Raw genomic sequence first — 27,799 nt, 5'->3', positions numbered from 1 at the left:
GTCTCCAGATGACCTTGTCCCTGATCTTGGGAAGGCAGGGGGTCCCCTCCATCCTCCCCCTTGCACCCATGCTCCCAGGCCCTCTTTTTCACCTCCCGTCCGCCCTTGTAACCCCCCGCCCCCCGCCCACCCACCAATGAGGCTGCGGTATCCATGCAGGAGTGAGTTCCTCTGCTCCTGCTCAGGGCTCACAGACTTCCACTGCAGCTTCATGCGGAAGTACTCATCCCTGAGGCATGGGGAGGGGAGAAACATCAGGACGTTCCTTGGTGCAGGTCCCAGGGACGCACCTGGAGACCTCCCAGCCCAGTGTCACCTCTTCACCCTTCAGGACTTAGATCCCAGGCCACTTCCACAGGTCCCAGCAGGCCACCGAGTCATTCTTGCCACCACACCTTACACCTCCCCCTCCTGACATCTCTCATGACAGACGTATTACTTGTGGGCTTTTGGTGAAAACCTGTTACCCGCCCCTCCACTGGACAGAGAGCACTAGAGACAGAGAACAGTCAGACACTGCTATATCCTCAGTGCCGCAAGGGGCCAGGCACACAGCAGGTGCATAATATATACCAGGAATGAGAAGACAGACCGTATGAGGTTACGAAACATGCTGCAAAGCTGTGAAAATTAAAACAGTATGGCACAGGAATGAAAACGCCCATGGAGATGAGACAGACCATACAGAATTGGGTATGGGTCTGGCTTATTCACACCATATCCCTGGGGATACATGCCCAGCACATGGCAGGTTCACACCTGTTGTACACGGAACCAGCCAGTTTGCTGCCCACTGGTGCCCCTACAAAGCAAGAGGTGCTGGGCTGGCCACTGGGGATTTGCTATTGATCAAAAACCTCCAATGGACCTGGGAGGCTGGGAAGGTTGAGGCCAGAGGCTGGCAGGGCAGAGGTATCTTGAGGACACCGGATCCACCATTTTTCACTCACGTTTTCTTGCGCACGTGGGTCTTGTGCTCCTCAGCTGAGCCCTCCCAGCTGAGGTACCCCAGGAGGAACTTCCAGGCCTCACGCCGCAGGCCAGGGCTCAGGCCCTGAAGCAAAGCAGGCAGCTCAGAGGGGCCTCTGGGCCACCTGCCAGAACCGTCCCGCCCTCCCACCCACTCTGGCGCTCACCCCCGAGAAGATCCGGTTCTTCAGCTCAGAAACTTGCTGCAGGCGGCCCTCAGGGCCCACATGGCGGGCCCACTCCTCCTCTGTGACTGGAGGAGCCCGCTCCACAGCTGGCCGAGGCCCCAGCTCCACCTGCAAGACACAGGGCATGTGAGCTCAGGGGCTCAGCCAGGTCTGGCCCCTAACTCCATCTCAGTCCACCTCCAAATGAGCTCAGGGCCCTCCTTAACTCAACAGACAGTTAACATTCAGGGACAGAAGCAGGTCCTTTCCCAGGTCAGCAACAAAGTTGTCCCTCAAATCAGAAAGGGCCCTCAATAACAACAGCCATCAGTTGAGCACTGTGCCTGGCACAGCTGTGCTCACTTTCTGTGAAATCGCTCCTTATGCAACTCGATGCGGACGGTGCTGTTACTTTTCCCATTTTACCCAGAAAGAAACTGAGGCTGAGGGAAATGAAGTCACATGCCCAGGTGACACAGCCAGGAAGTAACAGGAAAGGTCCACTTAATACTCACACAGGAAATGACCTCGAACCCAGGCTCAGGCTCATCATCGGGTGGTGGAGGAAGGTCGGGAGACACCCCTTCGGGGTGTGGCTGTAGGGCTCCCCGGAAGAAATTGGTCACTCGGGAGAAGCTGCTGAACGTGGTGGAGTAGGGGTCCTGGAGAAAGCGCTACGGATAGAGCCGAAAGGACGGTCACACCCACCCCTTCCAGTATCATCCCTCCCCACCCACATCACACCACTCCTGGTGCCAGGGACACTCACAGACACTACGTTGGAGCTGTCCTGGTCAAAGAGCTGCAGGTGGTGGAAGGAGTTGGAGAGGGCAGAGGAGTCATGGGGGAAGACAAGGTAGAGGCGGGAGTCCTGTGGGGAGCTGGGAGGCGGGAGGTTAGGCACAGGTGATGCACAGGTGGAGGGCCTGGTGTCCCCGGCTGTCCAGGCCCACCCTGCATTTGTTCCATCCACCCTGGGGTATCCCTCAGCTGGGGCATGCTGATGCAGGGGGAGGCCTCAGACCTGAGCTGGACCATGGGGGCAGGCACAAGACAGAGCGCTGGCCAATGAGGATCTTCCACCTCCTGGGCCATGGCAACTGATTCAGGGACGAGCCAATGAAAGGCAGCCCTGGGATCTCGCTGGAATATGGGGAAAGAGACACTTTCTATCCACCGAGGTTGCTAAGCCAGGGTTGCTGGGGGTCCCAGAGAATGATAGGAACTCAGAGGATAGAAGAGCAACTCTTTCTAACATTTTGGGACCCAGGTCCTTCCTGAAATTAATACTACCCTTTGACTTCCCAGTTATACGCACCAATCAATTCCTTTTCTTTTCCTTTAACTCATTTTGAGCTACATTTCTTTCACAGCCCTGAGGGGTCAGGCTAGAGAGGGACAGGGCCTGGTCAAAGGCTCACCTGGCCAACAGCAGGTAGCGGCTGAGAACGCGGAGCAGGGCACGGGTGCCCCCACGGTGGAAGTGCAGGGCGGGCAGGGAGCCTCCAGCTTGTGTCACCAGGACCAGGTAGGCCCAGCTGAGGCCTGGCTTGGAACGGCGGATGGACTTGAGTTCCCCCAGACTCACTGAGAATGCCCAGGAGCCTTGAGGAGAGTGGGGCTCTGCACCTAGAGGGATAGTGCTGTGTTAGGAGCAGGTGTGGGAGGCCAGAGGTAGCCATGTCAATACAGGATGTTTGTGCAGTACATTTGTCTCTTGAGGGCCCCACGATGAGCCACCACCAGACCCTGGCCTCTGGGAACTCTGGGTCACCTCACATTTCCTTGGAAGCACAACTGGATAAAATAGGAAGAAAGGCTGATGGACATGTGCTTGTTCCAAAAACTTTCCAGGCTCCCCATGACCTGCAGGGTAAAGACTATATTCCTCCACCTGGCACTCAAGGCCCTCAGGTCTGTCCCTGGCCCCATCTGCCTCACCTCCAACCCCCTCTTTGCTCCAGACCCCACACTTGAGCTACAATGAAAGGCTGGTGGCTCCCAAAACACATCCAGTGCCACACGCCTCTGGCCTTACACGGGCTGCTGTCTGCCAGGAGAGAAAATTCTCAAGAGTCCTTCAGAGCCCAGCTCTGGCATCGCCTTTTCCTAGAAGGTATCTCCACTCCCCAGAAAGGTCAGATGACTTCTGGTGCTCCCAGCAACCTGTGTGACTCCAGGACGGCACAAATCGCCCCCTAACTGGCTGCATCTGTCATAGGACCAGCCTTAAACCTTCAGAGGCAAGAGTCATGTGTGGGTGTCCATAGCCAATCTGGGAGCCCAGTGAGATGGGCGAGGATGCAAACCCAGAGACGCTGGCCATGTTGGACCTGGGCTACAACACTCCTGTACCCCCATCCACCTCCACTCTCCCACCCAGTGAGCTAACCAGCCATCCCTATATAGGGATACAAACCTGTGGCCTTGGTGTTATCTGCACCGCAGTCTCCCAAGTGAGCCACGGGCTGGCCCTAATCGAGTTGACTTCTAAGTGACTGATGGACAGGGAGTATAAACAGTGCGTGGATCTGAACACATGAGTGACTCACGTCCCGGGCAGGACAAAGTGGGAGAGTGCAAGACTTCATCACACTACTTAGAACAGCACGTGATTTAATGCTTATGAATTGCTTATTTCTGGAATTTTCCATTTAATATTTTTGGACCGAGTTTGACCACACGTAACTGAAACCATGGAAAGCAAAACTGTGGATAAGGAGGCACTACTGTAATAATGTTGGCAAGACTATAGAGAAACCGGAAGCTTCACATACTGCTGGTGGGAATGTAAAATGGTGCCACCATTTTGGAAAAGTCTGGCCGTTCCTCAAAAGGTTAAACGAAGCATTACCATAACGACCCAGCAATTCCACTCCTAAGTATATGCCCAAGAGAAATGAATACATATGTCCACACAAAGACTCATACACAAATGTTCGTAGCATCATTACTCAGACTAGCCAAAAGGTGGAAACAAACCAAACGCCCATCGAACTGATGAATAAACAAAACGTGGCACATCCATACAATGGAACACTATTCCGCCTTTAAAACGAACAAAGCACTGATAACATGCTACAACATGGATGAACCTTAAAAACATCTTAAGAGAAGCCACATACAAAAGACTACATGTTGTATGATTCCACTTATATGAAATGTCCTGACAAGCCAAATCCAGAGACGGAAGCCGATTCTCATGGTCCCTGCTCTCTTTCCTTGAATGGGCATCTTCAGCCAGTTTCACAGAGAGTAGGAAACCACCCGGTTCCCAAACAGGGTCATACATGTCCCAACGGTAGGTCTGAAATTGTACTGCTCGGACCTAGAAAAAGTGAGTGAAGGGGGAAGTGAGGGAAGCCTACCTTCTTGGAGAAGAAGATTTGAGTGGAATCTCCAGCCTCCTCAACAGGAGCCCAGTGCAGGAGGACGTCACTGTCCTAAGGAAGAGGGGAGGAGTTAGAGTGGCTCCCCCCCAAAAAACTCCCCAAGCAACAAATTTCCAAACTTTTTTTCCCCAGTCTCCATCCTCAGCCTTTCAAAGATCCATTCCTTATTCCCGTTCCCACCCCCAGCCTTCCTGAGGTTCCACTGCTGACCTCCACCCCGCTCGGAGCCTGCCCAAGCCCTGCTCCCACCGAGCCCACCTTTTCCACAACACGGATGACACCAGCGATGAGGGAGTCCGGGTCCTGGTGCTTCTTAGCACTGGTATGCAAGTACACGCCTCCCTTCTCAAACACCACCTGGGGCGGGAAGCAGTGAGGGGCGGGGCTTGGGAGGTAGCCAATGCGGGTGGACCCGAGCGGGAGGATTCGTAGGGGGCGCGGCATGAAGGACCCCTGCGGAGGTATCCGTATTTTGCCCTGCGTTCGGGTGTGGACGTCCCTTCCAAAAGAGGCGGGGCCCAGAGAGACCTTAAGCCCGGGGGCGGGGCTAAAAGATATGGTCTCTCCCTAGGTGATGGAAGGGAAGGTAACAGCGCGTTTATAAGGAAACGGTGCGAGGCGGGGCCCAGAGAGACCTTAAGCCCGGGGGCGGGGCTAAAAGATATGGTCTCTCCCTATGTGATGGAAGGGAAGGTAACAGCGCGTTTATAAGGAAACGGTGTTTGCTAAAGGTCTGCCAGGCTCCCAGGGCCCCCGCACGACCTGAGGGAGAAGCAGACCACCAGACGGGGGCTGTTCGCACAGACAGAAGCCAGGGATTGCGTCCTCAGTGCTTACCCTGCAGTTGGCTCCCTCCATAGCCGCCGCCGAGGCTCCACTGCCCGGGCCTCCTTTTCCGGGTCAACGTGGGTCACATCCGGAAAGGGCACTCCCCCCCAAAGCCGGACAGTGGTAGCGCCTCTACCCGTTCTAGAGCCGGAGTGGGTGAAACTATCTTTCAAAATGGGGGAATTGCACTACGAGGGTTAAAGTCACGTGGCGCTGACGCTAAGACAGGCCAGAATGAGCAGAAGGGGCATGACAACTTTCACCACGAAGTAAACAAGTGGGAGGGTGCAAGAGCTCCACCTCCTGGCTCAAGCCGAAACCCTCACTTCCTTCTCCATATTGTATACTGGCATCGAAGCCAAGGAGGTGCCATTTTGCTCTAGGGCACAGCCTAAGCATGTGGGCTGAGGCCATGTTAATGCGGGGCAGTCCCATCTCTCTGCGGGGCGCGACAGTGAGGTGCTGGAAAAGAAGCACAAAGGAAAAGGTGAGAGGAGCTATACGTCACAAGAAGACTGAGGGACTCGGGATAACGGGATGAAGCTCTCAGTGCTCCTGGGGACGAAGCAGTCAGAGGACTTTCTGAGTCACCGTCGAAAGAGGGCCGAGCCGCCATTTTGAAGCTGGGCAAAACGAAGCAAGAAATGCTGCCATATTGGATGTTGCCAGCATTGGTGCTGGGGCGGTGGGGGGTTAGGTTGGAGGAAGAGAGAACCCTTATTTATTATGGGCAGATGAAGCCAGGCCGCTGCCATGTCGTTAATGGTCACCACTTTGCTCGATCTCTGTTGAAGAAGTTGATTATGGGCGAGGGACGTTGGGTCGCTTGCCTTAGTATACTATGGTTATGAGTGAGCATATGCGGAGGGCCACATTACTTGGGGTCAGATCGAAATGGTCTAGGCTTGTTGCGCAAACTGAAGCCTTTCTTTCGCCATCTTTCTTACGATCACTCTGCTGTCGCCGTTCCCCACTGATCCTGATGAAGCCCCTGTGGCTGCCATTTTGGTCTCCGGAGGCCCAGATGAGGGAGGGGTAGCTACGCGGAAGTGACGCAAGACACCGCCATGTCCTTTGAGGGCGGCGACGGCGCTGGACCGGCCATGCTGGCTACGGGCACGTGAGTGGAGGCGGTGTTGTGAACCGCGGTGTGGGGAGGATTTGGCCGTCCTGAGAAAGAGGGGCGCTGGGGGGACCAGGTGCTCACAGGAGGGGTATGACCTGCATAGATCAGAGGGCAGAGACTGTTCAACGATACTTTCTGAGTGCTGGGAAGGGGCCGCCCGCGGGAACCGTTGTGTCTGACCCGAGGCAAATCCTAGACAGCCTTACCTTCCAGTGTCCAGACCTATAGGGATTATTCTCTTAGCCGTGGACCATGTCCATGGGGTCGGAGAGTTGCTCGGGGGGCCGCGGGGCTCCCCTCACCCGTCCAGAGGCGGGACTTCCGGTCCTGGCCCCAGCTGGGCGGGATTTCCTGTTTTCTTCCTGGCGAACTGGGCCTTCCCCGGACCCCTGAGCGTGCTGGGGAGGTGGGGAGGTCTCTGAGTGGCCGGGCGAGGCCGCAGACATTCACTCCGCCCCTGGCCGTGCGTGCATGCTCGGGTTCCTCACACTTTCGGGTGAGGGGCACGTCCAGCTTGACAGGCGGTGGTGGTGGTGAGACTTCACTAGCATCCCTCGTTCTGTGGGGACCTTATTCCTCTTTCCTCACCTTTTCCTGGAGTCAGTTTCTTCACCCCACCCCCTCTCCTTACTTTTCATTCCTCCTCACCTTATTCTAAGAGACCAGTCACCTTACTGCTCCCCTCCTGTGGGGGACACGTCTCACCCCCTTCTCAGCTCTCCCTATTTTTTTTTTTTTTTTTTTTTTGCGGGGGCTGAGGGTGCAGCTGGCCGGTGAGGGGACCCAAACCCTTAACCTTGCTGTTATAAGGCTGCGCTCTAACCAACTGAGCTAACCGGCCAGCCTTCTCCCTAATCTTACACTTCTCCCTTGGGGCAGGGATTTTCCTCTATCTCTCACTCAGCTCCTTGGAGGAGGAGGCCTTCCTCCAGAAGCTGAAGAGTAGGTGGATTCCCCAGGTCTTGTCTACTCTCCTGTTGGTTATAGACTCTAGGGAGCCCCCAGACCTTGGCAGAGGTCTGTGTAAGTTGCTGTTCTTTTTGCCTGTGCCTACTCTCTGAGGTAGGGGGACCTTCGCAACCTACTCACCCCCATTTCATTCTTTTTAACCCTGTGGGGACCCCAAGATCTAGTACGGAGAGGGAAGCTCGTTCCCCCTATACCCTCCATGTCATTAGGGCCTAGGGACCCAAGGAATTGAGAGCTGCAGGCCTAGCACTGCCAGGCAGTGTGTCCTTGAATCAGTCAATTCCCTGCTCTGAACCTCGGTTTCCTCCGTCAGATGAGGACATGAAGAGTATGTATAAGACAGGGTACCTCCCAGCTTTGTGGGGCTTTGAAGCTGGGCAGACAGCAGTTTCAGCCCTGTCTAGCTATGTGTCTTCTGGCCAGTGAGTTAAGCTCTCTGAGCCTCACTTTCCCCACCTGGATTAGAAAAGTATAAATCCTAGGGCCGACCCCGTGGCGCACTCGGGAGAGTGCAGCGCTTGGGTGCACAACGGCGCTCCCGACTGCAGGTTCGGATCCTATATAGGGATGGCCGGTGGCACCGCTCACTGGCTGAGCGCGGTGCTGACAACACCAAGCCAAGGGTTGCGATCCCCTTACCGGTCACAAAAAAGACAAAAAAAAAAAGAAAGAAAAGTATAAATCTTTTCTCAAAAAAAAAAAAAAAAAAAAAAAAGATAAATCTTTTCTCATAAGGCAGGCAGAATGGCAGTCAGGATTAAGAACAGACTGTGGATCCAGACAGTCAGAGTCTAGATTCCAGCTCTTACTGGCTGTGTGACCCTGGTCAGGATGCTGAATCTCCCTGGGCCTGAGTTTGCAATTGTAAAATGGGGTGGTAACAGCTTCTCCCTCATAGGGTAGGTGAGAGGGTAGTATGAAAAGGTCCTGCCTCGGGTCCCTGCCTGGCATGTGGATAAGCTTTGTCCTTCCAACAGGGCTTCGTACTCCCCAAGTCCGGGTTGTTAGTCAACAGCTCCCACCTTGGTGAGTCAGGTAGGTGAGTCAGGTATCCCTGCAGGGAGCAGGTGCTCAGCAAACTGGCTTCTATGATCCAGAGTCACAAAGGGCCTGCATATTGAATTTAAGCTCTAGACTCCCTGCTCCCATTCACTACAACCCTGGTGGGCTGGGCCATAACTCTGCTTAAATCCCTCCAGTAATGGTGTGCTCACTATCTCCCTGAGGAGGCACCTCAGCTGCCCAACTGCGCCAACTCAACCACTGTGGTTAATGGGAAAGAAAGTGAGGCACAGAGAGTGCCAGTGTGTAGTCCAAAGTCACACAGCAGGTTTGAGGCGTAGTCAGGACAGGAAGCCAGCCCCACATCTCTTGCTCTTCTCAGCTCATAAGATTTATCTAGCAGATTGCTTAGGGCAGACCTGTCCTGGGGACTCAGATCCCTGACCTTGGGGAGTTCACAGTCTGATGGAGGAGGCAGATAGACGTACAGCTGTCACAAGCTTGGGTGACATGAGCTATAATGGGGAGAGCCCAGGGCATGTGGAGACTATCAGTGAAGACATCTGATCCATCCTGGGGATCAAGGAAGACTTTCAAAGGAACTGCCAGGAGAGAGTCCTGTAGGAAGTACAAAAGCTTTGTGGTGGATTTCCAGGCACAGAGAGCAGTTCCAACACCATTTTTGGCCTTTGTTCAACCCCCAGTCTCAGGCCTCTCAGTCATAGAACCAAACAGTATTCTCCAGAGGGAAATGTACTATAATAGGGATCGCTCAGACATTGTGGGAGCCCAAAGTAGGAGACTGGCTCAATCTTGGGGCAAAGGAAAGTTTTTCTACATTAGGATGAGTGAAAGATCGGCAGTGAATGGAGAATGAGTAACCACCTTGTCTGAAGGCCTTGGTCCTCAGAGGGTCTGGAAGGCTAGGCAGGTGATAGATACTGCCTGTGAGGCCAGGGGCAGTGCCAGACCACACAGGGCCTCCAAAGCCAGGCTGAAGGGCTGGGACCTTGTCCGGGGGACTCTGGCAAGGAATAGGGTCGGCGCTAGTTATAGAGGGACCTCTCTGGGCCTTGTGCTGGAAGGACTGGAGTTTGGGAGGCGGGGAGGGAGGCCAGGGTGATGGAGCAGGGCAGCACCATCCAATGAAAACATAAATGCAAGCCACGCATGTAGTTTGAAATTTTCTACAAGCCGTGTTAAAAGAGTAAAAAGAAAACTGATAAAATTCATTTTAGCCATATGTTTTATTTAGCCAGTATATCTAAAATGTGATCATTTCAATATGGACTCAATATCAGATGGTTACTGAGCTATTTTACTTTCTACTTTTTTGTACCATGTCTTCAAACCCGGTGTGGGTTTTGCACTCACAGCACCTCTCTGCTTGGACCTGCCATGTTCGAGTACTCTTTACTTGCATGTGGCTGGTGGCTCCTACATGGGACAGGACAGAGCCAAGAGTAGAGACCAAGCTGAGAAAGGACGGTGTAAACACTAGGGGCAGGAGGGCTAGGCCAGTGGAGATGGATGGTGAGGAATCCCCCAGGAGTAGCGGGTTTGGAGAAGACACTGAGGTCACCTGGGACTAGGTGGGTGGGAGGGCGTGAGTGGCATCCAGTGGACAGGTGAACACGTGGGGCTGGGTGGGAATGGTGCAGTCCTGCCAAGCCTCATCCCCTTCCGTCTTGCTTTGTCCCACAGGGCGTGGATGGCGTCGGGGCGCCCTGAGGAGCTGTGGGAGGCCGTGGTGGGGGCCGCTGAGCGCTTCCGGGCCCAGACGGGCACGGAGCTGGTGCTGCTGACTGCTGCCCCACCACCGCCACCCCGTCCGGGCCCCTGTGCTTATGCAGCCCACGGCCGGGGGGCCCTGGCAGAGGCTGCCCGCCGCTGCCTTCATGACATCGCCCTGGCCCACAGGGCTGCCGCTGCTGCCCGGCCCCCAGTGGTCCCCCCAGCACCACAGCCACCCAGTCCCGCACCGAGCCCACCCCGGCCTACCCTGGCCAGGGAGGATGATGAGGAAGATGAGGATGAGCCAACAGAGACAGAGACCTCTGTGGATCGGCTGGGCATCAGCGATAATGGAGGTGAGAGGAGCAGAGGGCAAGGGCTTGTGGCTTGGCAAGTTACCCACAGTAGTTTTCTGGTAGGTGGCACGTGCTGATCTCTGAGCCTTGATGTTCCTTGAAAGTTGTGGTTTCAAGGGCCTGGCAGCCAGACACACTTACCCATAATCTACTGTTACTTTAAGCCAGACATTTCCCCTCTCTGAGCCTTACCCTGGCTTCCTTGTACTCATGACCTGGGGCCAGCTCTGTGCTGAGAGACACAAAGCAGCTCGGGCTCTTTTATCGAGGGGCTTCCCATCTGGCCAAGGAATTGGATCCTGACATGGGTATACCCTATAGAGGCCATCGGGGCCAGGGTGTCTCCTGAGGTTGGATGCTTCCCAGAGAATGGGCTGTAACACTAGGGCTTAAGGAGTTAAGGAGTGAGTAGGAGTTTGCTGGGGGCTTAGTAAATAGGAGTTACTCATTTATTGTTATTACCAATGGCTGGCCTTGTCACCATTGCTGGAGAAAACCTGCATGGGATGCAAAGTACAGACTCTGGAGCCAGATGTCCGGGGTTCAAATTCTGGTGATGCCACTTACTATCTGTGGGACCTCAGGCAAGTGACTTAACCTCTCTGGGCCTCCATCTCCATTTGTCAAAAAGGATCATAAACACCCCATATTTCTCTCAGCCTGTATGTTGAGTCATATCAGATAGATCTCATCCCAAACAGATCTTAGATGTTTCACATTAGTGCAGCCAGTTGTTCATATCTGAGGGTGTAACAAATAAGACAGACACTAGATTTGTTTCTGCCAATGACGAGCAGATAAACAGGGCAGAGTGTTTGAGGCAGAGGGAATAGTAATCACAGACACCCCAGGAGGCAGTGGCAGTGGCTGGAGGAGAGGGCCCATGGAGTGTGGCAGGGACCTGACTGACTCAGGGCCTCTGACATCACCCACAGGGCTCTTTGTGATGGATGAGGATGCCACCCTCCAGGACCTGCCCCCCTTCTGTGAGTCAGACCCTGAGAGCACAGACGGTGAGTGTCCCAGGCTGTCCCCTTCCCTGGGGGGCTGGGACAAGGGCAGGGACAGAGGCTGAAGTCCACCCTCCCTCCCAGATGGCAGCCTGAGTGAGGAGACCCCTGCTGGCCCCCCAGCCTACTCAGTGCCCCCAGCCTCAGCCCTGCCCACGCAGCAGTACGCCAAGTCCCTGCCCGTGTCTGTGCCTGTCTGGGCCTTCAAGGAGAAGAGGACAGAGGCTCGATCATCAGACGAGGAAAATGGGCCGGTGAGGGGCAAATGAGGGGAGGGGAGTATTTTGGCCCTCCAGATGGGGAAACTGAGGCTTGGAGGGGTCAGATCACCCCCATCCCCACCCCACACATTCCTAGCCCCTCATCTTCTGTTCCTCCCACACTGTCCCATGTGTGGACGTCATGGGCTGGCCTGGCCTAGGGGGGTCCTTGTCGCCCATCACAACACATCACAATGAAACTCTCTGAAGCTGAAGGGAAATTGAAGCACTGAGATGACTTCCTGGAGGTCTGGGATTGGAACCCAGCTTCCTTTCAGGAAGGAGCTGTGGGCTATGATGGAGGAGGCCTGCGGGCCCATAGTCCTCAAATGCCTCAGTGTCCTTATTTGCAAACTGGAAATCAAAACAGTGACAGCCACCCCCACCCAAGCCCCAACTCCCCTAGGCTGTAGGAGGGCCCAGTGAGGCAGTGAAAGCTGAAGTCCAAGAACAGTGCCTGGTCCAGGAAGGGGGCATCAGCTGCTGCTGTCCTTGCTTGAGACTCATGAAAACACAACTAATTGAACGTTCGGGGGCTCCTGAGTGCTGGCCCTGGGCTGATCTCCTAAAGGGCTCAGGGCAGCTACTGCTGGTCGTGGCCTCTCCCATTCTATTGGGGGAGGGCAGGCCCAGCTCAGGAAGACAGGGACTGTAATGGAGGCAGCACTAGGTGCCAAAGCTGCAGGCAGAATGGCAGGACAATTCCCTGGTGGGGGCCAATCTGGGGATGGAACCTTTCTGTACAGCGGTGGCCACCTGACGGTAGTTGACCTTTCTTAAGAAGTCACTGAGCTAATGATCTCAGCCCTCACAGGGACCCTGTTTTGCAGAGGGAAAGATCGAGTACTAGGGAGGCGAAATCTTTTGTTCACAGCTAGCTAGTCGGTGGCAGAGGTCTGATTGGAACATGACCGAATCCCCGGGCCAAATCCTCAGACATGAGACCCTCTGGGTGCATACAGCCTTAATAGCGGACAAGCAGCACTGGGACAGTCCGGGACAAGAAGGGGAGGAGAAGAGGGACAGGAAGGCTTCTTCGAGGAGGTGGTGTCTGAGTCGGTTAGAAGGGCCCCTTCGTGGAGCAAGACAGGTTGAAGGGCATTGCTGGCACTGGGCATCGCAGGGCACAAGTGGGGGTGGGGGGAACGTTCTGGGAGGGGCCTGGAGCCCAGGGTGCAGGCGCTGCAGGTGGGTGCGGCGGGGGTCCCTGCCGGCGCCAACCCCGCACCGCCGTGGTCTCCGCAGCCCTCCTCGCCCGACCTGGACCGCATCGCAGCGAGCATGCGCGCGCTGGTGCTGCGGGAGGCGGAGGACACCCAGGTGTTCGGGGACCTGCCGCGGCCTAGGCTCAACACCAGCGACTTCCAGAAGCTGAAACGGAAATACTGAGGCTCAGGGAGCGAGTTTGCAGGCCCTGGGTCCTCCCAGCACCACACTACACCACCGTCCCTCCCCCGAGGCCCGCCCATCCGAATCAGAGCCGGGACCGCCTCCCCCTCCCACCCCGTCCCGTCGCGTCCCTCGGGGCCCCCAGGATTTACCAGCCCTGCCAATTCCCGCCGCCCTCCCAACCCACGGCCTTCTGCGCGGAGCAGCGGGATCTGTCCGGCCCTCCGATTGGTCCGTTGCCCCTTTGTCCAGCAACAAATCCTTCGTACGACGGGATTGGCTGGCTCCCCGGTGGGGCGTGGCTAGCCCTGGTCCCTAAGTGGGCCAGCTCTGTCGTTCTCCTCCCGGCGACGCGGGCTTGGCTCGGGAGGCACTGGCTCCGTCCCGGAAGAGCACAGGCAAGTCCCTGGCTTGGGTGGCGGTGCGCCCTCGGTGGGCGGCTCCTTCGTCTGACTGGCTGAAGCCTGTAAAGGGCCTGACTGACCGGCGTCCTCCCTTCCTTCCTTTTCCCACCATATTGGCTCCCGCCCCCCGGGGGCGTGGCCAAGCCGTCCCTTGCCCAGAATTGGCCTGCGGCCTTCAATTGACGTTCTTTACACTACTGGGGCTGGGGTCGTTTTTGCCCAAGTCTTGAAAACTTGTCCCCCTGACCCCCTCAGGGATGGCCCAGTTCGGTCCCTGCCTCCGACACCCCGTCGTTGGTTCAATCCCACAACAGCCTGCCAATGGAAACCCGTCCCTGCGTCCGGGACGGCACCAGCTCCCGCTTCTCGTCCCCCTCCCCGTCCCCACAGGTGCCTTAAAGGGCCCTCGTCCACCCAAGGTGGGGGACAGAGGTCCTCACTCTCCGGCCCTGGTGTGGGGGAGAGTGTGGGGGTTGGGGATCGGGAGTTGGGGCGCTCTGAGATTAAAGAGTTTTACCTCTGACAAATGAGTGCGAGGTGTGTTGTGTTCAACATTTTCTGAAGCTGAGTGAGGAACGTTTCATTGATACCCAGTGCAAAGCTGAGAGTTGGACTTATTGTCCCCATTTTATAGATAAGAAAACGGAGATCTACGGGGTGGGGAAGAGCATTCCAGTCATGTGTGACCGCGGAACCCCAATCTTTAGGAGGATGAGTGCTGGAGCCAGAATAGTTCGTGAGGAATCAGTCCCCGGAGCCCACATGTTCCCCAACAAAACCTGAACCTCCAGCCCGGGAGGTTCCTACCATAACAAGACGCTGGAGGTTAGAGAGTAGGTGGAACCTGGTCGTAATTTAGGACTAAGTAAACATGGACCCTCCATCTCCCATTAGACCACCACTGGAAGAATGCTAGCAAGACAGGACAGGGCTTACTGCCACTCAAACACGTTTGTAGGCTGTTTACATGTATTAGCTCCTTTACTCTCCTTGGTAAACCCAGGAAGTAAAAACGAATATCCCCACGTTATAGGTGAGAAAAATGCAGCATCAAAGGTAAATCAAAAGAACCGTCTAGTATTAAGGCTTATTAAGGCTGCTGTCGGGGGCGGGGGTTTCTTCAACTGACAGTGATCATCTAATGGGAAAGAAAGCTTCCTACAGCTGTGACTATCTCCAGCAAAGGGGATGAGAATTAGAGGTCAAAGTGGAAGGAGGAAAATATGTGAATGGAGGGTCTACTCCCCCTGCTGGCCGGGGCCTCCCGTTACAGCAAGAGCGATGAAGGTCACAGCTGCAGAGGGGCCCTAAGGCCGAGAGGCCTGGGAGGGGGTGGGGCTACTGCCACGGGAGGAGCCCAGGCCCGGCCCCCGCTGGGGGACGAATCATTTCCGTCCGTCGAGGAACTGGAAGCCGCCGGCCCAGCGGCGGGCAGAGCGCCTCGGGCAGGGCCTCCTTAGTCGGAAGTGGCGCCTGAGCCCCAGCGGCGGGCCCGGGTGAGAGCAGAGACGGGGCGGGGCATACGCCAGCCTCTCGGCCTGTGCCCTGGAAAGTAGGAATCCCAGCTCTCCGAGGGACTGAGCCGGCGTCGTCGCCTGGGAAACGGCGCCACAGGCCGGCGAGGGGGTGGAGTTTCCGGAGCCGGTGGCGGATGAAGGGAACTCCCGGTGGCGGGTGTGGGAGGAGGCGGGACTTGCCACTCAGACTCGTTTACCTGCTTCCACCTAGGCCGGCGTCCAGAATGGCGGAGGTGGGGGCCCAGGGCCGCCTGTGGTTGGAGAGCCCCTCTGGGGGGGCGCCCCCTATCTTCCTGCCTTCGGACCGGCAAGCCCTGGTGCTGGGCCGGGGACCCCTGACCCAAGTCACGGACAGGAAGTGCTCCAGAAACCAAGGTGGCTGGGGGCGGGTTCTGAGCTGGGGGGGACGGGGCTTGCTTCAGGACGGAAACACAGCCCATCGGAAAGGGGGACAGTTAATCCCGTCATGGAGATGCTTGGTTATTGCGTGGTGCAGCCAGGCCCGAAGTTGGCAGGATCCTCTGGGGAGCACAGGAAAGGAAAGGTTGTGCCTGACCTGGAACTAGCCAGACCCCTTGGGGGAGAGAGGATGTAACCAATCCCGGGAGAGTTGTCACTGGGCAGAGAAGGATGCTCATAGGCCATTGTGAAAGCCTGAAACAGGTTACGACCCTTGTCAAGCAGAGCCGATTCTATGGAGAAAAGTAAATGTCGCTAGGTGGGGATGGACGGTTGCCGGCCAAGCCCAGAACTTACGTCTAACCACACTTTTAGTCAAGGAGGAAGCCAATTCCATAAAGTATCCGCCCTGTCCTTAGGCAACCATCAGTGTCACAGGCAATTCTAGGGCCTCCATCTGGCTACTGCAGTCAGGAGCCAGTTCCACTTAGAGATAAACTGCCTCCTGCTTCCTCTTGAATGGATGCTGTAGTCCTATATCTGTGGCCTAATGCTGGCCACGCTCCCCAGTAATGAGGGAACCAGTCATACAAGGATGTAAATCCTGACTCCATCCTCTCAACCCTCAGTGGAGCTGGTGGCAGACCTTGGGACCCGAACAGTGGCAGTGAAACAGGTACCAGTGCTTCTGCAAAGGGCAGCAAGGCAGGGTGGGAAGGTGTCAGCAGTGCACAAGCCCATTGGAAAAATCTGATTGTCTGGGAGAGAAGGTGGTGTGGCCAGTAAAGAAAGAAGTGTTGCCTGCTTCCCCCTGGGGTATCCATCCAGCCACTTTCAAACTGGACAAGACTGAAAGCATGTAACTTTTCCAAAGCCCTGACTGGTGGTACCCAGTAAAGATGTGGGGCTTAGGGGTCTGACTGGTGGGTGAAGCAAGTCCTTTGCCAGGGTATTTAATTGGAGGAGGTTCCTGCTGGGAGCAGAGCCAGTCCCAGCTCCTCCCTCTTCTTCTGCAGCTGGGAGTTAACCCCTCAACTGCCGGTACCCAGGAGTTGAAGCCGGGGTTGGAGGGCCCTCTGAGGGTGGGGGACACGCTGTATTTGGTCAATGGCCTCCACCCGCTGACCCTGCGCTGGGAAGAGACCAGCACACCAGAATCCCAGCCAGATACTCCACCTGGCACCCCTCCGGTGGCCCCAGACGAGGAGGGGGATCCGGAGCAGCAGACAAAGCGGATGCGGAAGTCATCCCCCAGCTGGGAGACCTTCGAGAAGTTGCTAGTGTTCACAGCATCTGGGGTGAAACCCCAGGGCAAGGTGAGGGCCAAGCTGAGTGCTGAGCGAGCCTGACACAGACAGGGGACCTAAGTCCAATTTTGCTGTACGCCCCTGGCAAGTTTCTCAACTTCTCTTAGCCTCTATTTACTCTTCTGAAATGGGCCTGATGACAAACTCAGGGTTGTTGTAAACAATAGGGAAAGTGATGTATGTCAGCTCCTGCCTGACCCACAGCAACCACCCAGCAGTCAACAATGACCATGACCACTTCAGCAGGACCTATTGTAACAAGTATTTCTGAGGTCCAGAGAGACTTGAGCTCAAATTTTATTACCACCATGTTGTCTGAGCTCCACTTCTCTCACCTCCAAAATGATGGATCTGGCTGACCAGTTAGCTCAGCTGGTTGTAACACCAAGGTCAAGGGTTCTGTTCCCCATACAGGCCAGTAGCCAAAAAACAAGATGATGAATCCATTAAACCATGTGGCACAATCCCTGACAGTGTAGTTAGCACACAAAGCTTTGCTCCTGTTTATGTTCATGGTTATTAGCCCTCTGAGGTGGAGAAGGCCAGGAGAGGAAGATGGGCAAGATATTAACCCTCATTTGAAAAATTGGAATATGGGGACGGGGGCGTAGGAGCAATAGGAGACAGTAAAGTTAAGATTTCAGGCTCTGCACTCTGAGGTATCTGGGATGCACATTCCTGCTGTGCCATGTCCTTACATAAGACAAGTAAGCTCTCGGTGACTCATTTTCCCCATATGTAAGATAGACCCTGCCTCACGTGTTGGCATGAATCAACCTTTCAGTGAGGAGGACCAGAGGTGTCACAGTGCTGCTGTTCCTCTTTTCTTGGCAATGCCAGGTGGCCGGCTTTGATCTGGATGGGACCCTCATCACCACACGCTCTGGGAAGGTCTTTCCCACTGGCCCCAGTGACTGGAGGTGATAACAGGCCAGAAAAGGGAGTGAGTGAGTCCTGGAGTCCTCCAGGCCTCAGGTCACCCCTGCCACTCTCTACCTGCCCTAGAATCTTGTACCCAGAGATTCCACGTAAGCTTCGGGAGCTGGATGCGGAGGGCTACAAGGTATGTGCGTGTGCATATATGTGCACCTGTGTGTGCAGGCACGGCCAGACTGCAGGTCTGATGGGGCCCTGGAAAGGAGGGCACCTGGTGACACCCATCTGCTCTCCAGCTGGTGATCTTCACCAACCAGATGGGCATTGGGCGAGGGAAGCTGCCAGCAGAGGAGTTCAAGGCCAAAGTGGAGGCTGTGGTGGAGAAACTGGGGGTCTCCTTCCAGGTATGGCTGAAAGGGAGGCTGAGGGGCTATGTGGGAAGGCAGAGATCCAGAGAGAAGGCATAAGAAAGGGACCCTAGTTGGGGTCTGTGTGGGGACAGAGACCCTGGGGCACTGGGCAGCTCTCCTTGGGTTGGTGAGGGTTGGGACAGCATCCATTGGGTGCTTGAGGAGGAGCTGAGGTCAGTGCCTGACCTGCTCCCCGCCCACAGGTGCTGGTAGCCACGCACACAGGCTTGTACCGGAAGCCAGTGACCGGCATGTGGGACCACCTGCAGGAGCGAGTGAGCTGTCCCTTCTCTACCTGGCCTCCCTCCGGGCCGCTCTCCTTTTCCCTTACCCAGACTCCTTCTCACTCTTCCTCTTTCTTCCTCTCCTCTCCCCTCTTGGTCCACACCTTCTGTTTTAATTTTAGCTGTCACATCATAGTTATTGGTACACAAGGCCAGGGCTCTTAAACTCTGAAAATCACAGTGGTCAAGAGAGAAATCACTCATCCATTCATGTGTTCATCTGTTCTGAAGTTCAGCCAGTTCTTGAGCTGAAGATATCACTGAGTTAGACACACGCCTGCTTCAGCGGTGCTCACGTAGCAGTGAGGGCGGCCAACCGAACCTGCGTGGACTGGTGTGGAAAGTGGCAGGAGGGTGCAGCAAGATAAGGCAGCGCACCATTTTAGCTATGGTGGTCAGGAATGGGCTCTCTGAGCAGGTGACATTTTGGTTTTGGTGTTTTTGGGTTTTTTGTGTGGCTGGCTAGAACAGGGATCCGAACCCGTGACTTTGGGGATAAGGCTGCGCTCTAACCACCTGAGCTAACCGGTCCGCCAAGGTGACATTTGAGCAAAAGTCTAAAGGAGGTGAAGGAGACAGCCATCTGGGTGTCTGGGGGAAGTGGTCCAGGCTGGAGTAAGAGCAAGTGAAATGGCCCTGGGGTAGGACTGAGCCTGGCACGTTTACAGACAGTGAGGAGGCCCACTGGGCTGGACCTGAGTGAGCGAGGAAGGGAAGGTGGGGCCCTGTGGGCCACAGTGAGAACTTCACCTTTACCCTGAGTGAGGCGGGAGCCACTGGAGTGCTCCAAGAAGGGGGGGGTAGGGAAGATGTGAGCTGACATAGGTGGGAACAGGCACTGTCTGGTGGCCACGCAGGGAACAATTGGGGGCAGGGGCAGAAGCCAGAGGAGCAGCAAGGAGGCTACTGCGCAGTTCATGATCAAGGTGGAGGCAGTGAAAGGGGTGAGACGTGGTGGTGAGGACGTGAAAGGTTAGAGGAGATCAGATGTGAGGAGGAGTTCCTCACTGCCCGTTTCTCCCAGGCCAACGAGGGAGTGCCCATCTCCATCGGGGACAGCGTATTCGTGGGAGGTAAGGGCCCTGGGGGCTGCTGTGGCTGGCCTGGGACCCCTATCTCCAAGCTTGCTGGTGGAGAGGGGAGTGTCCTGTGTATGTTCCAGATGCAGCTGGACGCCCAGCCAACTGGGCCCCGGGGCGGAAGAAGAAAGACTTCTCTTGTGCGGACCGCCTGGTGAGGCTTCCTGCCCCCTGCCCCCCAGGAGCCCAGCCCCCGCCCCCTGTCTAACCTCCACCCTGGCCCCCAGTTTGCACTCAACCTTGGCCTGCCCTTCGCCACGCCTGAGGAGTTCTTTCTTAAGTGGCCGGTGGCCAGCTTCGAGTTTCCAGCCTTTGACCCGGTGAGGCCTGAGGGATAGGGAGGGTGGTGGTGGTTGTGGGAATGAGGGTGAGGGTCTCATGCATCTTGTCTGCCCCCTCCCAGAGGACTGTCTCCTCCTCAGGGCCTCTCTGCCTCCCCGAGTCCAACTCCCTCTTGAGCTCCGACCCAGAGGTGGTCATCGCAGTGGGATTCCCTGGAGGTGAGATGCCCTGGGCCCAGGATGCCCTGAGCCCCCAACTCCTAGGTCCTAGGGCACCCACTGATACTGTGCGCCCCCTCACAGCCGGGAAGACCACCTTCCTCAAGGAGCATCTTGTGTCTGCTGGTTACGTCCACGTCAACAGGGTATGACTCAGTCTGCAACCCTGGGCTGTGTTTAGTGGCACCCCCCATCTGTGTCGTCCCTGTCCCTGTACCCGTCTAGTCTTTGGGGCCCAGCCTGTGTCTCCTTGCTACATCTCTGCCTTCTCTCTAGGTGTCCTGCCCCCTCTCCCCTCCGTTTTTCCCCTCTCAGGGTCTTTTCTCCCCCTGGGTCTCCTGGCACCCCGTTTGTGATCTGCTCTCCTCAGGACACACTGGGTTCGTGGCAGCGCTGTGTGACCACGTGTGAGACAGCTCTAAAGCAAAGGAAGCGGGTGGTGATCGACAACACAAACCCGGACGTCCCGAGTCGGGCCAGGTATCTGGGCCATGGGCTCTGTGGGAGGCCTCCGGCAGGGTGAGCAGGGACCTGCTGACAGCCCACCCCCTTCCTGGCCCCCACAGGTACATCCAGTGCGCCAGAGACGCAGGCGTCCCCTGCCGCTGTTTCCTCTTCGCCGCTACCCTGGAGCAGGCGCGACACAACAACCGGGTGGGCGGCGCTGCGCACGCCCCGCCTCTCCCCGCCCCTCCTCTCCCCGCCTCGCCTCTCCCAGCCCTGCCCCTCCTCTCCCCGCCTCGCCTCTCCCAGCCCTGCCCCTCCTCTCCCCGCCTCGCCTCTCCCAGCCCTGCCCCTCCTCTCCCCGCCTCGCCTCTCCCAGCCCTGCCCCTCCTCTCCCCGCCTCGCCTCTCCCAGCCCTGCCCCTCCTCTCCCCGCCTCGCCTCTCCCAGCCCTGCCCCTCCTCTCCCCGCCTCGCCTCTCCCAGCCCTGCCCCTCCTCTCCCCGCCTCGCCTCTCCCAGCCCTGCCCCTCCTCTCCCCGCCTCGCCTCTCCCAGCCCTGCCCCTCCTCTCCCCGCCTCGCCTCTCCCAGCCCTGCCCCTCCTCTCCCCGCCTCGCCTCTCCCAGCCCTGCCCCTCCTCTCCCCGCCTCGCCTCTCCCAGCCCTGCCCCTCCTCTCCCCGCCTCGCCTCTCCCAGCCCTGCCCCTCCTCTCCCCGCCTCGCCTCTCCCAGCCCTGCCCCTCCTCTCCCCGCCTCGCCTCTCCCAGCCCTGCCCCTCCTCTCCCCGCCTCGCCTCTCCCAGCCCTGCCCCTCCTCTCCCCGCCTCGCCTCTCCCAGCCCTGCCCCTCCTCTCCCCGCCCTCCCCTCCTCTCCCTGCCCTCCCCTCCCCTCCCCCGCAGTTCCGGGAGATGACCGGCTCGTCTCACGCCCCTGTGTCGGACATGGTCCTGTACAGCTACAGGTACCACCGCTGGGCTGGCCTGGGGCAGGGCGCCTGGCGACAAGGTCCGGCCTCCCCTCACCGCCCCCATCTGTCACCAGGAAGCAGTTCGAGGCCCCGACGCTGGCCGAAGGCTTCTCGAGGATCCTGGACATCCCGTTCCGGCTGCACCTGGAGCCGCGGCTCGAGCGGCTGTACCGTCAGTTCTCCGAGGGCTGAGATGCCCTGCTCCCTCACCCCATAATAAATGGCATTTTTCTTCAAGCCTGGCCAGCACTGTGCTGGGAGGAAGCGTGCTCCTCACTGGGGGACAGGCCACAGCCTGCTCTCTCCCTGACCCACAGGAGGCCCTCTGTTTTGTGCACAAAAGGAAGCTTTAGGGACATTTTCAGGTAACAGAAAGGCGGGGACCTGGACTGGTTCAGGCTTGCCCCTGCCAGGATCCCAGGTATTTTGGAAGTGAACCCTCCTCGGAATCCAGGATTTTGCCTAGCACCAAGCAGGTGGCCCACATCAGTCCCCGCAGAGAGGATTTAGGCTTCACTGGGCCTGATTATGAGCACATTAGAGGGAGGCTGGGAAATCTGGAGGGCAGGCACTGAGTGGTCCCTCTCCAGAACCAGCAAATAAGTCTGCATGACACAACCTGGAGCTCGGATCAAGGCCAGGCAGGTGACCGATGAGGACAAAATTCAGGGCTCTAGACATTGCACTTGAACCCAGGGGAAGTGGGCATGGACCTGCCCCGGGCCAGCAGCAGTGCAGGTTGAGGGTGGCAGCCCAGAGCCAGATCTGGTCCTGGACCTGAGTGCCTAGGCCAGCCAGACCTGCTGCATGACTAGTTCCAGGAGGCAAAAACTGCCCCGGTCTGCCTTTTTTTGCATACGGCTCAATGAAGCCTGTTGAATCCAAAGGGAAACAAAAGTGGCCTCAGGGGCACTGGGCAGTAGGTGCTAGAAACAGGGAGGACGGACACACAGAGCACAGCCTCATACTTCCAACATGGACCAGACATGTCTGGGCCCTGAAAACGAGGTCCGCTTATCAATCCCTGGCTTGTCACAGCTGGGGAATGATCCACACCAGGTCACTCGGCAGATCCATGCTGAATCCCATTTTCCCTCCCAGCTCAGGTAACAGTGATCTCAAAGTACAGCCCCCAACCAGAAGCCCAGGCCTCCTACAAACTTACTAGACCTGCACATCCCCAGGCTCCACCTGGATGGACTCCATAAAAAAAACCCAGGGTCTGGGCTTGGCCATCGGGATTCAACCAGCCCTCTGGGGACCCTTCTGGCACTCAGGTCTGAGGACTGCTACCATGGGAGAAGGGCTTGGCCTCTCTCTGGCCATGGCATCTCTGACTACATAAGTCCTTCCACACAGAGCCGGGAGCTGCCAGGCATCTGGGCAGTGAGCAGAGGTGGCAAGTAGGTTTTTAAAAGGCTTTATTGGGGAAACGTACAAGGGTGGGGACCATCCTGGGAGACCTCAGGACTCTGTCCTCCATGTCGCTGGGCAGTTGCAGTCCCCAGGGGCCCCTGCTCAGAAGCATCCAACCTGGGAGGCAGGGGAATGTAGTTGGGAGGGGCTGGACAGCGGCTCCCAGGAGCCCCTGAGGTCCCGGAGCACAGAACCCACACCCTGCTGTGCCTGTCCCATGAGTCTGCAGGGCCCCAGAGAACAGAGAAGAGCCTCGCCCTGCCCAGTTCTGGAAACTGCACCTCCAGCTGCCCCAGGAACCCCCTGGCCCTGCAGGGGGTGAGGCTGGACTTTCCCAGGAGGCCTTGGCCTGCTGGGGTGGCCATGCCTCTTACTCTCTCTGCTCTGGGCTTCCCAAGGCTAGAATACAATCACCCTGCTTCTTCTCAAAACCCCAGGCCTGTCTGAGGGTCTACCCTGCTCTCAACATAGTCGCCACTCACCAGTCTCTGTGGGGGCCTCATCTGTGACTCCTGAAGGGGCCCAGCTTGGGGGTAGCCACTACCCCCCCATCTGTGGGAGGAAGTGAGGGAGGCAGAGTCAGCAGCAGCGGGAGGGGCAGGACAGCAAGGGAGGTGGGATGGAGGTGGAACCAGGCTCTGGGGGGTCCTCACCCCTCGCTGCTGCTGCTCCTGCTCCAGGTTCCGCTGCAGGACCTGCTGCTGGTTGGCGATGACGCGCCGGATGCCATTGACAAAATTGCTCTGGTCATGGGGGATGAGGCCGATGAAGATCTTCTTCTCCGAGGAGTATAGGAGCATGAGCACACGGATCTCACACGAGGCCTTGTAGGAAAAGTGCACGCAGCCAGCCTGGCAGGTGCAGGGCACGTCATGGGATGGTCCCTGACACAGATGACCCTCCCTGGCACAATGGACTCAAACTGCACGGGCCAGCGTCCCTCAGACCAGAGCTGGTGCCACAGAGCACACCTTGAGCCACGTGCATTCTCACTGCTCTATCCTCACGGTCCCCCAGGAGGTAGGCACCGTTATTACCCCCACCTGGGGACGAGGAGACAGAGGCCAAGAGCAACAGGTGGGCTGAGGACAGCAGGCTCTCTGCAAGGGGTCTGGGAATCTGCACCCAACAAGCTCCAAGGAGGCCACAGTGGCCCTGAAGTGGGCACCGTCAAAACTATAGATACACAGGATGCGCCTAAGATCACGCCAGCGTGCAACAGGCAGGTGGTTGTGGTGGCAGCCCCAGCAAGCCTGGCACTGAGTGCAGCACCCCACCTTATGCAGCCCCCCTTCCTTTCTACCAGGGGAAGCCGAGGCTCCAAGGGAAAGGGAGGCAGGACTGCTGGAGACAGCGCCAGCCCTCCCACCACAGTCCCACTGCCATGACCACAGGTCTGCCGTGGCAGCGCTGATGTGGTTTTCTGTAATAACCACCACAATGCTGACTGTCCCTAATGGAGCTCACTGGCTCCTGCATAGGGATCACCATCCCACCTTACAGAGGGGAAACTGAGGCTGAGAGCTCCAGGGACTTGCAAGTCACCAGAGCCAGAGGGGTTGTGTGGGCCTCAGCCCTGCGTGCGCCGCCTGGGGGGCCAACATCTCATGTTAGTCTTCAAACCCCTGAAGGGACCTGGCTCTGTCCATCCCAGCTGGGCGCCTCCTGGGCCCCACTCACAAAGCCATTGTCCATGATCCGGCAGAGGCTCTTCAGCGTCTCCAGGTCCTTGGTGAAGTGGAACTGCACCAAGCGGGAGTTCCGGAACAGCGGCACCAGGGTGGTCTGTGGGGATGCCGAGGGGGCGACAGACACCAGGGGCGCTGGAGTCCAGGACCTCACTTGGTTCTCCCACCACGGCCTCCCAACTCTCTGACCAGCCAGCTCCAGCCAACAGGCCCAGGAACAAAACCCAGACATCCCGCAACGCCACACCAATCTGTTCTCCTTTCTATCTTCCTCATCTCAAGTGCCACCTCCGTAAACACAGGGAACCCGTAGTCCTGTCGTCCACCCCCTACTCCTCAACCCATCCCAGCCTCTTGCCAGAACTGCTAAGCCAGTCTGAAATCCGTCTGCTTTGCCCATTCTTGGCAGCCACCACCTGACTCCAGACCACCTCCATATCTGTCTCTCCCTGTAACAACTCTGACAGTAAGTACATGGCCACCCAACCCTGCCTCATTCCTTCCCTGCACAACAGCCAACATCAGGTCTGAGGGCCTCACCCCAGCTTAAAACTTGGGACAGTTCCTGTGAGCCCTCAAAGCCAGACTTGCAGGACCTGCTGCCCCTGCTCTCCACATCGGTCGGCCAGCCGCCAGCCACAGGGCCCATGCACACACAGTCCCTCTGCCTCGGCCACTCTCCTCCTCTTCCCACTGGCAACTCAAGGGGTACCTCCTTGGGGAAGCGCCCCGGCAGCACCCCCACAGCCTCCCCTTCAGCACTCACCAGGAGCTGCTGCGGGATGAGCTGCATGTACAGCTTCCTCGGCCACTGCTCGGTCCTCCTGTGGGGCATGAGGAGAGGAGGGTCAGGAGGCCCCGTGTAGCCGAGATTGGCCTCCACCCCTGAGCCCCACACTCACAGGATCTCCCCTTGGTTCACGTAGACATGTGATGGCAGCCACCTCTTGGACCGACTGTTGGGCTCAGGCCTGGGCTTTTGGGGGAAAGGAAGAGAAGAGACCTCAGGGGTGGGAGATGCCCAGACTCCAGCACTCCCTTCACAGCCCAGAGCCAGTGAGAACGTGGAGGTCCTGAGGTCCCTGGACCGCCCAGGGCTCACCTCCTGCCACTCCATGACTCCACTCCATGCCAGGAACTTGTTGTTGACGATCTGGACTGGACCTGAATTGACACCACCCGGTCCCACTGCCTGCAGGACAGGAAGACGGGGTGGACCATGCATGCAGAGGGGTCCTGCCCCAGGAACTTCCCAGAAGAGGCTCCTAGGAAACCTCGATGCTGTTCTAGGGCCTCCCAACCCTTCCTCTTTGCCCTGGCCTATCAGCCCCATGCCCCCAGGGGACTCCCCAGAGCTGGCCCTGCCCCTTGCCTGCTCACAGCCCTCCTGATGGCTCCCAAGTGCCCTAAGGCAAGCCCCAGCCCCTCACCTGGTTTACAAAGTCCAGAGTTTACCTGTAATTAAACTGGGCAACCATATAATTTGCTATACAAGCTGGGACACTTTTGAGAAAAGGGGGCACTATCAATAATCAGTAAAGCATGAACCAGGATACATGATCACCATCCAGAACCTTCCAGCCTCACAACCACCCTCCCCCTGACGAGCATGTCTAACTTACCACTCACCTGCCCTGCTCCACAGGCAGCTTCCCTGCTGCCTGGACCCACTCTCTATTGCCCCTCCAGCCCTTCAAAGCTTCACTAACCGACTTCTCCCATCAAGTCCTGGGGTGAACAAGCCACCACCTCCTCACAACTTCTCTGATGCTCCTTGCTCCTGCCATCACATCACACTCTGCCTACACTGTATCTGGCTGCCCATGTCCACTGACTAGGAGGCTGGGGGCAGACCTGGGCCTAGCTCCTCTCTCCCCCCAGCAGGGGCAGGCTGAGCCCAGCCGGCACACCTGTTTGCGGGTGGTGATGACCTGCCGGATGGCATTGACGAAGCCACTCTGGTCATAGGGGATGAGGCCCATGAATATCTTCTTCTTGGACGAGTACAGGAGCATCAGCACACGCACCTCGCAGGGGGAGATGTGGGGGAATAGCATGCAGCCCGCCTGGGGGGGAGAGGGCCAGCAGGTCAGGGGCCCGAGGGCCCTGCTGATGGGGCCACTCACCCCTCCATGCTAACTTGAGACTGCCCTGTCTGGAGGAAGGACAGAGGGAGGCCATCAATGAACAGAAGTCCTTAAAGTCAAGGCTGCAGTCCTAAATGAAGGGCTGCAGCTGCAGCTTGACTTTCCAGGAGTATGTGATGTGCACTTTAGCCCCTGCCTGCAATGACTCTCAGGTTAAAAGTGGCACCTGAGACCCACGTCTGGGGTGTGAGGATCCAGAGAGGCCCCATCTCCCTCCTGGCACTGGCCCTGCCCTACTGAGCCAGGCTAGCATTTGCTGCCTGGTCTTGGGCCCGCCTAATGGAGGCAAACTGGGCTGGGGGTTAGGAACCCAGAGTCAGGCCAACTGCTGGTTGCAAACTGGCCCTGCTACCTCCTAGCTATGTGACCTAAGTCAAGCACCCTCCTGGTTTTGGACCTCAGTTTCCCCATCTGTAAAATGGGATAACTCATAAGATAACATAAAAGTGCTACATAAATGCTTGTCTAGTGAAGTGCTCTTGACTCTTTGATGGGACATAAGAGGACATGAGGTTAACAGATGTCTCCATCTCTCTGGTGTCTGGACCAAGGAGTGTGCACTTCCCATAACACCCATGTCCCCACTGGCCCACCTCCCAGGACTTGCTGCCCTCCACTGCCAGCCTAACTTCTCTTGACCCCAGGTCCAGCCCAGGGACCACCAGCTCAGAGCCCCCATCCCTGGCCACCCTGGAACCACAAAGCAGAGGATGTATGCTGACATCCATCTTCCCTGCAGACTGGGGACTTTGGGACAGGACACAGGCCTTCAACAAATGGCGCTGGCCAGTTAGCTCAACTGGTTAGTACAAGGTACTGTAACACCAAGATCGATCAAGGGTTCAGATCCCCTTTTACAGGCCAGCAGCCAAAAAAAACCCAAACAAGAAACAAAATTTACATGCAGCAAACTTCACTTTTTAGGGGACTAGCCAGTTACCTCAGTTGGTTAGAGCATGGTGGGGTTTTTTTAATCTTTTTGTTTATTTTGTTTTTCTACTTTATTTTTCCTTTCATCTCATTGTGATTTTAGAGTGTGCTATTGATAACACCAAGGTAAAGGGTTTGCATCCCTGGCCAGCTGACCTCCCCCCCCCCCCCAAAAAAAAAAAAAAAAAAAAAAAAAACTTTTTGGGGTTTTTTTTTTTTTTTTTAATTCTTT

The 27,799-nt window shown here is 57.0% G+C and overlaps 4 protein-coding genes across 6 annotated transcripts in view; 2 read left to right on the top strand and 2 right to left on the bottom strand.

The window, feature by feature from the left end:
- Positions 1-13: 13 nt before the first annotated feature.
- Positions 14-5,462, bottom strand: LOC103606301 (TBC1 domain family member 17-like; the record flags this gene model as incomplete). Its single annotated transcript, XM_008590915.1, has 10 exons — positions 5,366-5,462; positions 4,787-4,885; positions 4,505-4,579; positions 3,078-3,114; positions 2,558-2,765; positions 1,906-2,017; positions 1,652-1,810; positions 1,137-1,265; positions 951-1,054; positions 14-229 (listed from the first exon to the last, which is right to left on the bottom strand). Coding segments are annotated over exons 1-10 (1,160 nt in total), but the record flags the coding sequence as incomplete, so codon positions are not given.
- A 440-nt stretch (positions 5,463-5,902) lies between these two features.
- On the top strand, positions 5,903-14,133 carry LOC103606300 (proline-rich AKT1 substrate 1). Of its 2 annotated transcripts, XM_008590912.1 has the most exons (6): positions 5,903-6,476; positions 10,158-10,543; positions 11,479-11,556; positions 11,638-11,807; positions 12,688-12,872; positions 13,059-14,133. In XM_008590912.1, exons 1-6 carry the CDS (start codon positions 6,424-6,426, stop codon positions 13,186-13,188), a joined length of 1,002 nt encoding a protein of 333 aa, XP_008589134.1. In that variant the 5' UTR covers positions 5,903-6,423; the 3' UTR covers positions 13,189-14,133. The 2 variants fall into 2 exon arrangements, with proteins under 2 accessions (XP_008589134.1, XP_008589136.1); XM_008590914.1 differs by lacking the exon at positions 12,688-12,872.
- A 1,214-nt stretch (positions 14,134-15,347) lies between these two features.
- Positions 15,348-21,623, top strand: PNKP (polynucleotide kinase 3'-phosphatase). The gene is made up of 16 exons (XM_008590911.1): positions 15,348-15,498; positions 16,152-16,198; positions 16,539-16,838; positions 17,670-17,749; positions 17,835-17,892; positions 18,002-18,109; positions 18,319-18,390; positions 19,424-19,472; positions 19,562-19,632; positions 19,706-19,798; positions 19,882-19,978; positions 20,063-20,124; positions 20,349-20,458; positions 20,545-20,632; positions 21,319-21,380; positions 21,461-21,623. Exons 1-16 carry the CDS (start codon positions 15,348-15,350, stop codon positions 21,576-21,578), a joined length of 1,566 nt encoding a protein of 521 aa, XP_008589133.1. The 3' UTR covers positions 21,579-21,623.
- A 1,167-nt stretch (positions 21,624-22,790) lies between these two features.
- Positions 22,791-27,799, bottom strand: part of PTOV1 (prostate tumor overexpressed 1) — a 10,405-nt gene continuing 5,396 nt past the window's right edge. For both annotated transcript variants that reach the window (XM_008590907.1, XM_008590908.1), the window contains exons 6-13: positions 26,401-26,556; positions 25,593-25,682; positions 25,393-25,466; positions 25,257-25,314; positions 24,483-24,587; positions 23,456-23,653; positions 23,285-23,354; positions 22,791-22,919 (exon numbers count right to left, since the gene is read on the bottom strand). In XM_008590907.1, coding sequence (XP_008589129.1) covers positions 23,343-23,354; positions 23,456-23,653; positions 24,483-24,587; positions 25,257-25,314; positions 25,393-25,466; positions 25,593-25,682; positions 26,401-26,556 — 693 coding nt within the window. In that variant the 3' untranslated portion in view covers positions 22,791-22,919; positions 23,285-23,342. The remainder of the gene's footprint in view (positions 22,920-23,284; positions 23,355-23,455; positions 23,654-24,482; positions 24,588-25,256; positions 25,315-25,392; positions 25,467-25,592; positions 25,683-26,400; positions 26,557-27,799) is intronic.

This window comes from Galeopterus variegatus, unplaced genomic scaffold (genome assembly GCF_000696425.1).
Source record: "Galeopterus variegatus unplaced genomic scaffold, G_variegatus-3.0.2 Scaffold6449, whole genome shotgun sequence".
NCBI lineage: Eukaryota > Metazoa > Chordata > Mammalia > Dermoptera > Cynocephalidae > Galeopterus > Galeopterus variegatus.
This window is presented reverse-complemented; position numbering and strand designations above follow the sequence as displayed.

Bases quoted from the DNA above. Each gene is read 5' to 3' on its own strand.
- PNKP (XM_008590911.1), top strand. From the start codon at position 15,348: ATGGCGGAGGTGGGGGCCCAGGGCCGCCTGTGGTTGGAGAGCCCCTCT. The intron at 15,499-16,151 runs GTGGCTGGGGGC...CTCAACCCTCAG, and splicing joins GAAGTGCTCCAGAAACCAAG to TGGAGCTGGTGGCAGACCTT. The intron at 20,459-20,544 runs GTATCTGGGCCA...TGGCCCCCACAG, and splicing joins GACGTCCCGAGTCGGGCCAG to GTACATCCAGTGCGCCAGAG.
- LOC103606300 (XM_008590912.1), top strand. From the start codon at position 6,424: ATGTCCTTTGAGGGCGGCGACGGCGCTGGACCGGCCATGCTGGCTACG. The intron at 6,477-10,157 runs GTGAGTGGAGGC...TTTGTCCCACAG, and splicing joins GCCATGCTGGCTACGGGCAC to GGCGTGGATGGCGTCGGGGC. The intron at 10,544-11,478 runs GTGAGAGGAGCA...CATCACCCACAG, and splicing joins GGGCATCAGCGATAATGGAG to GGCTCTTTGTGATGGATGAG.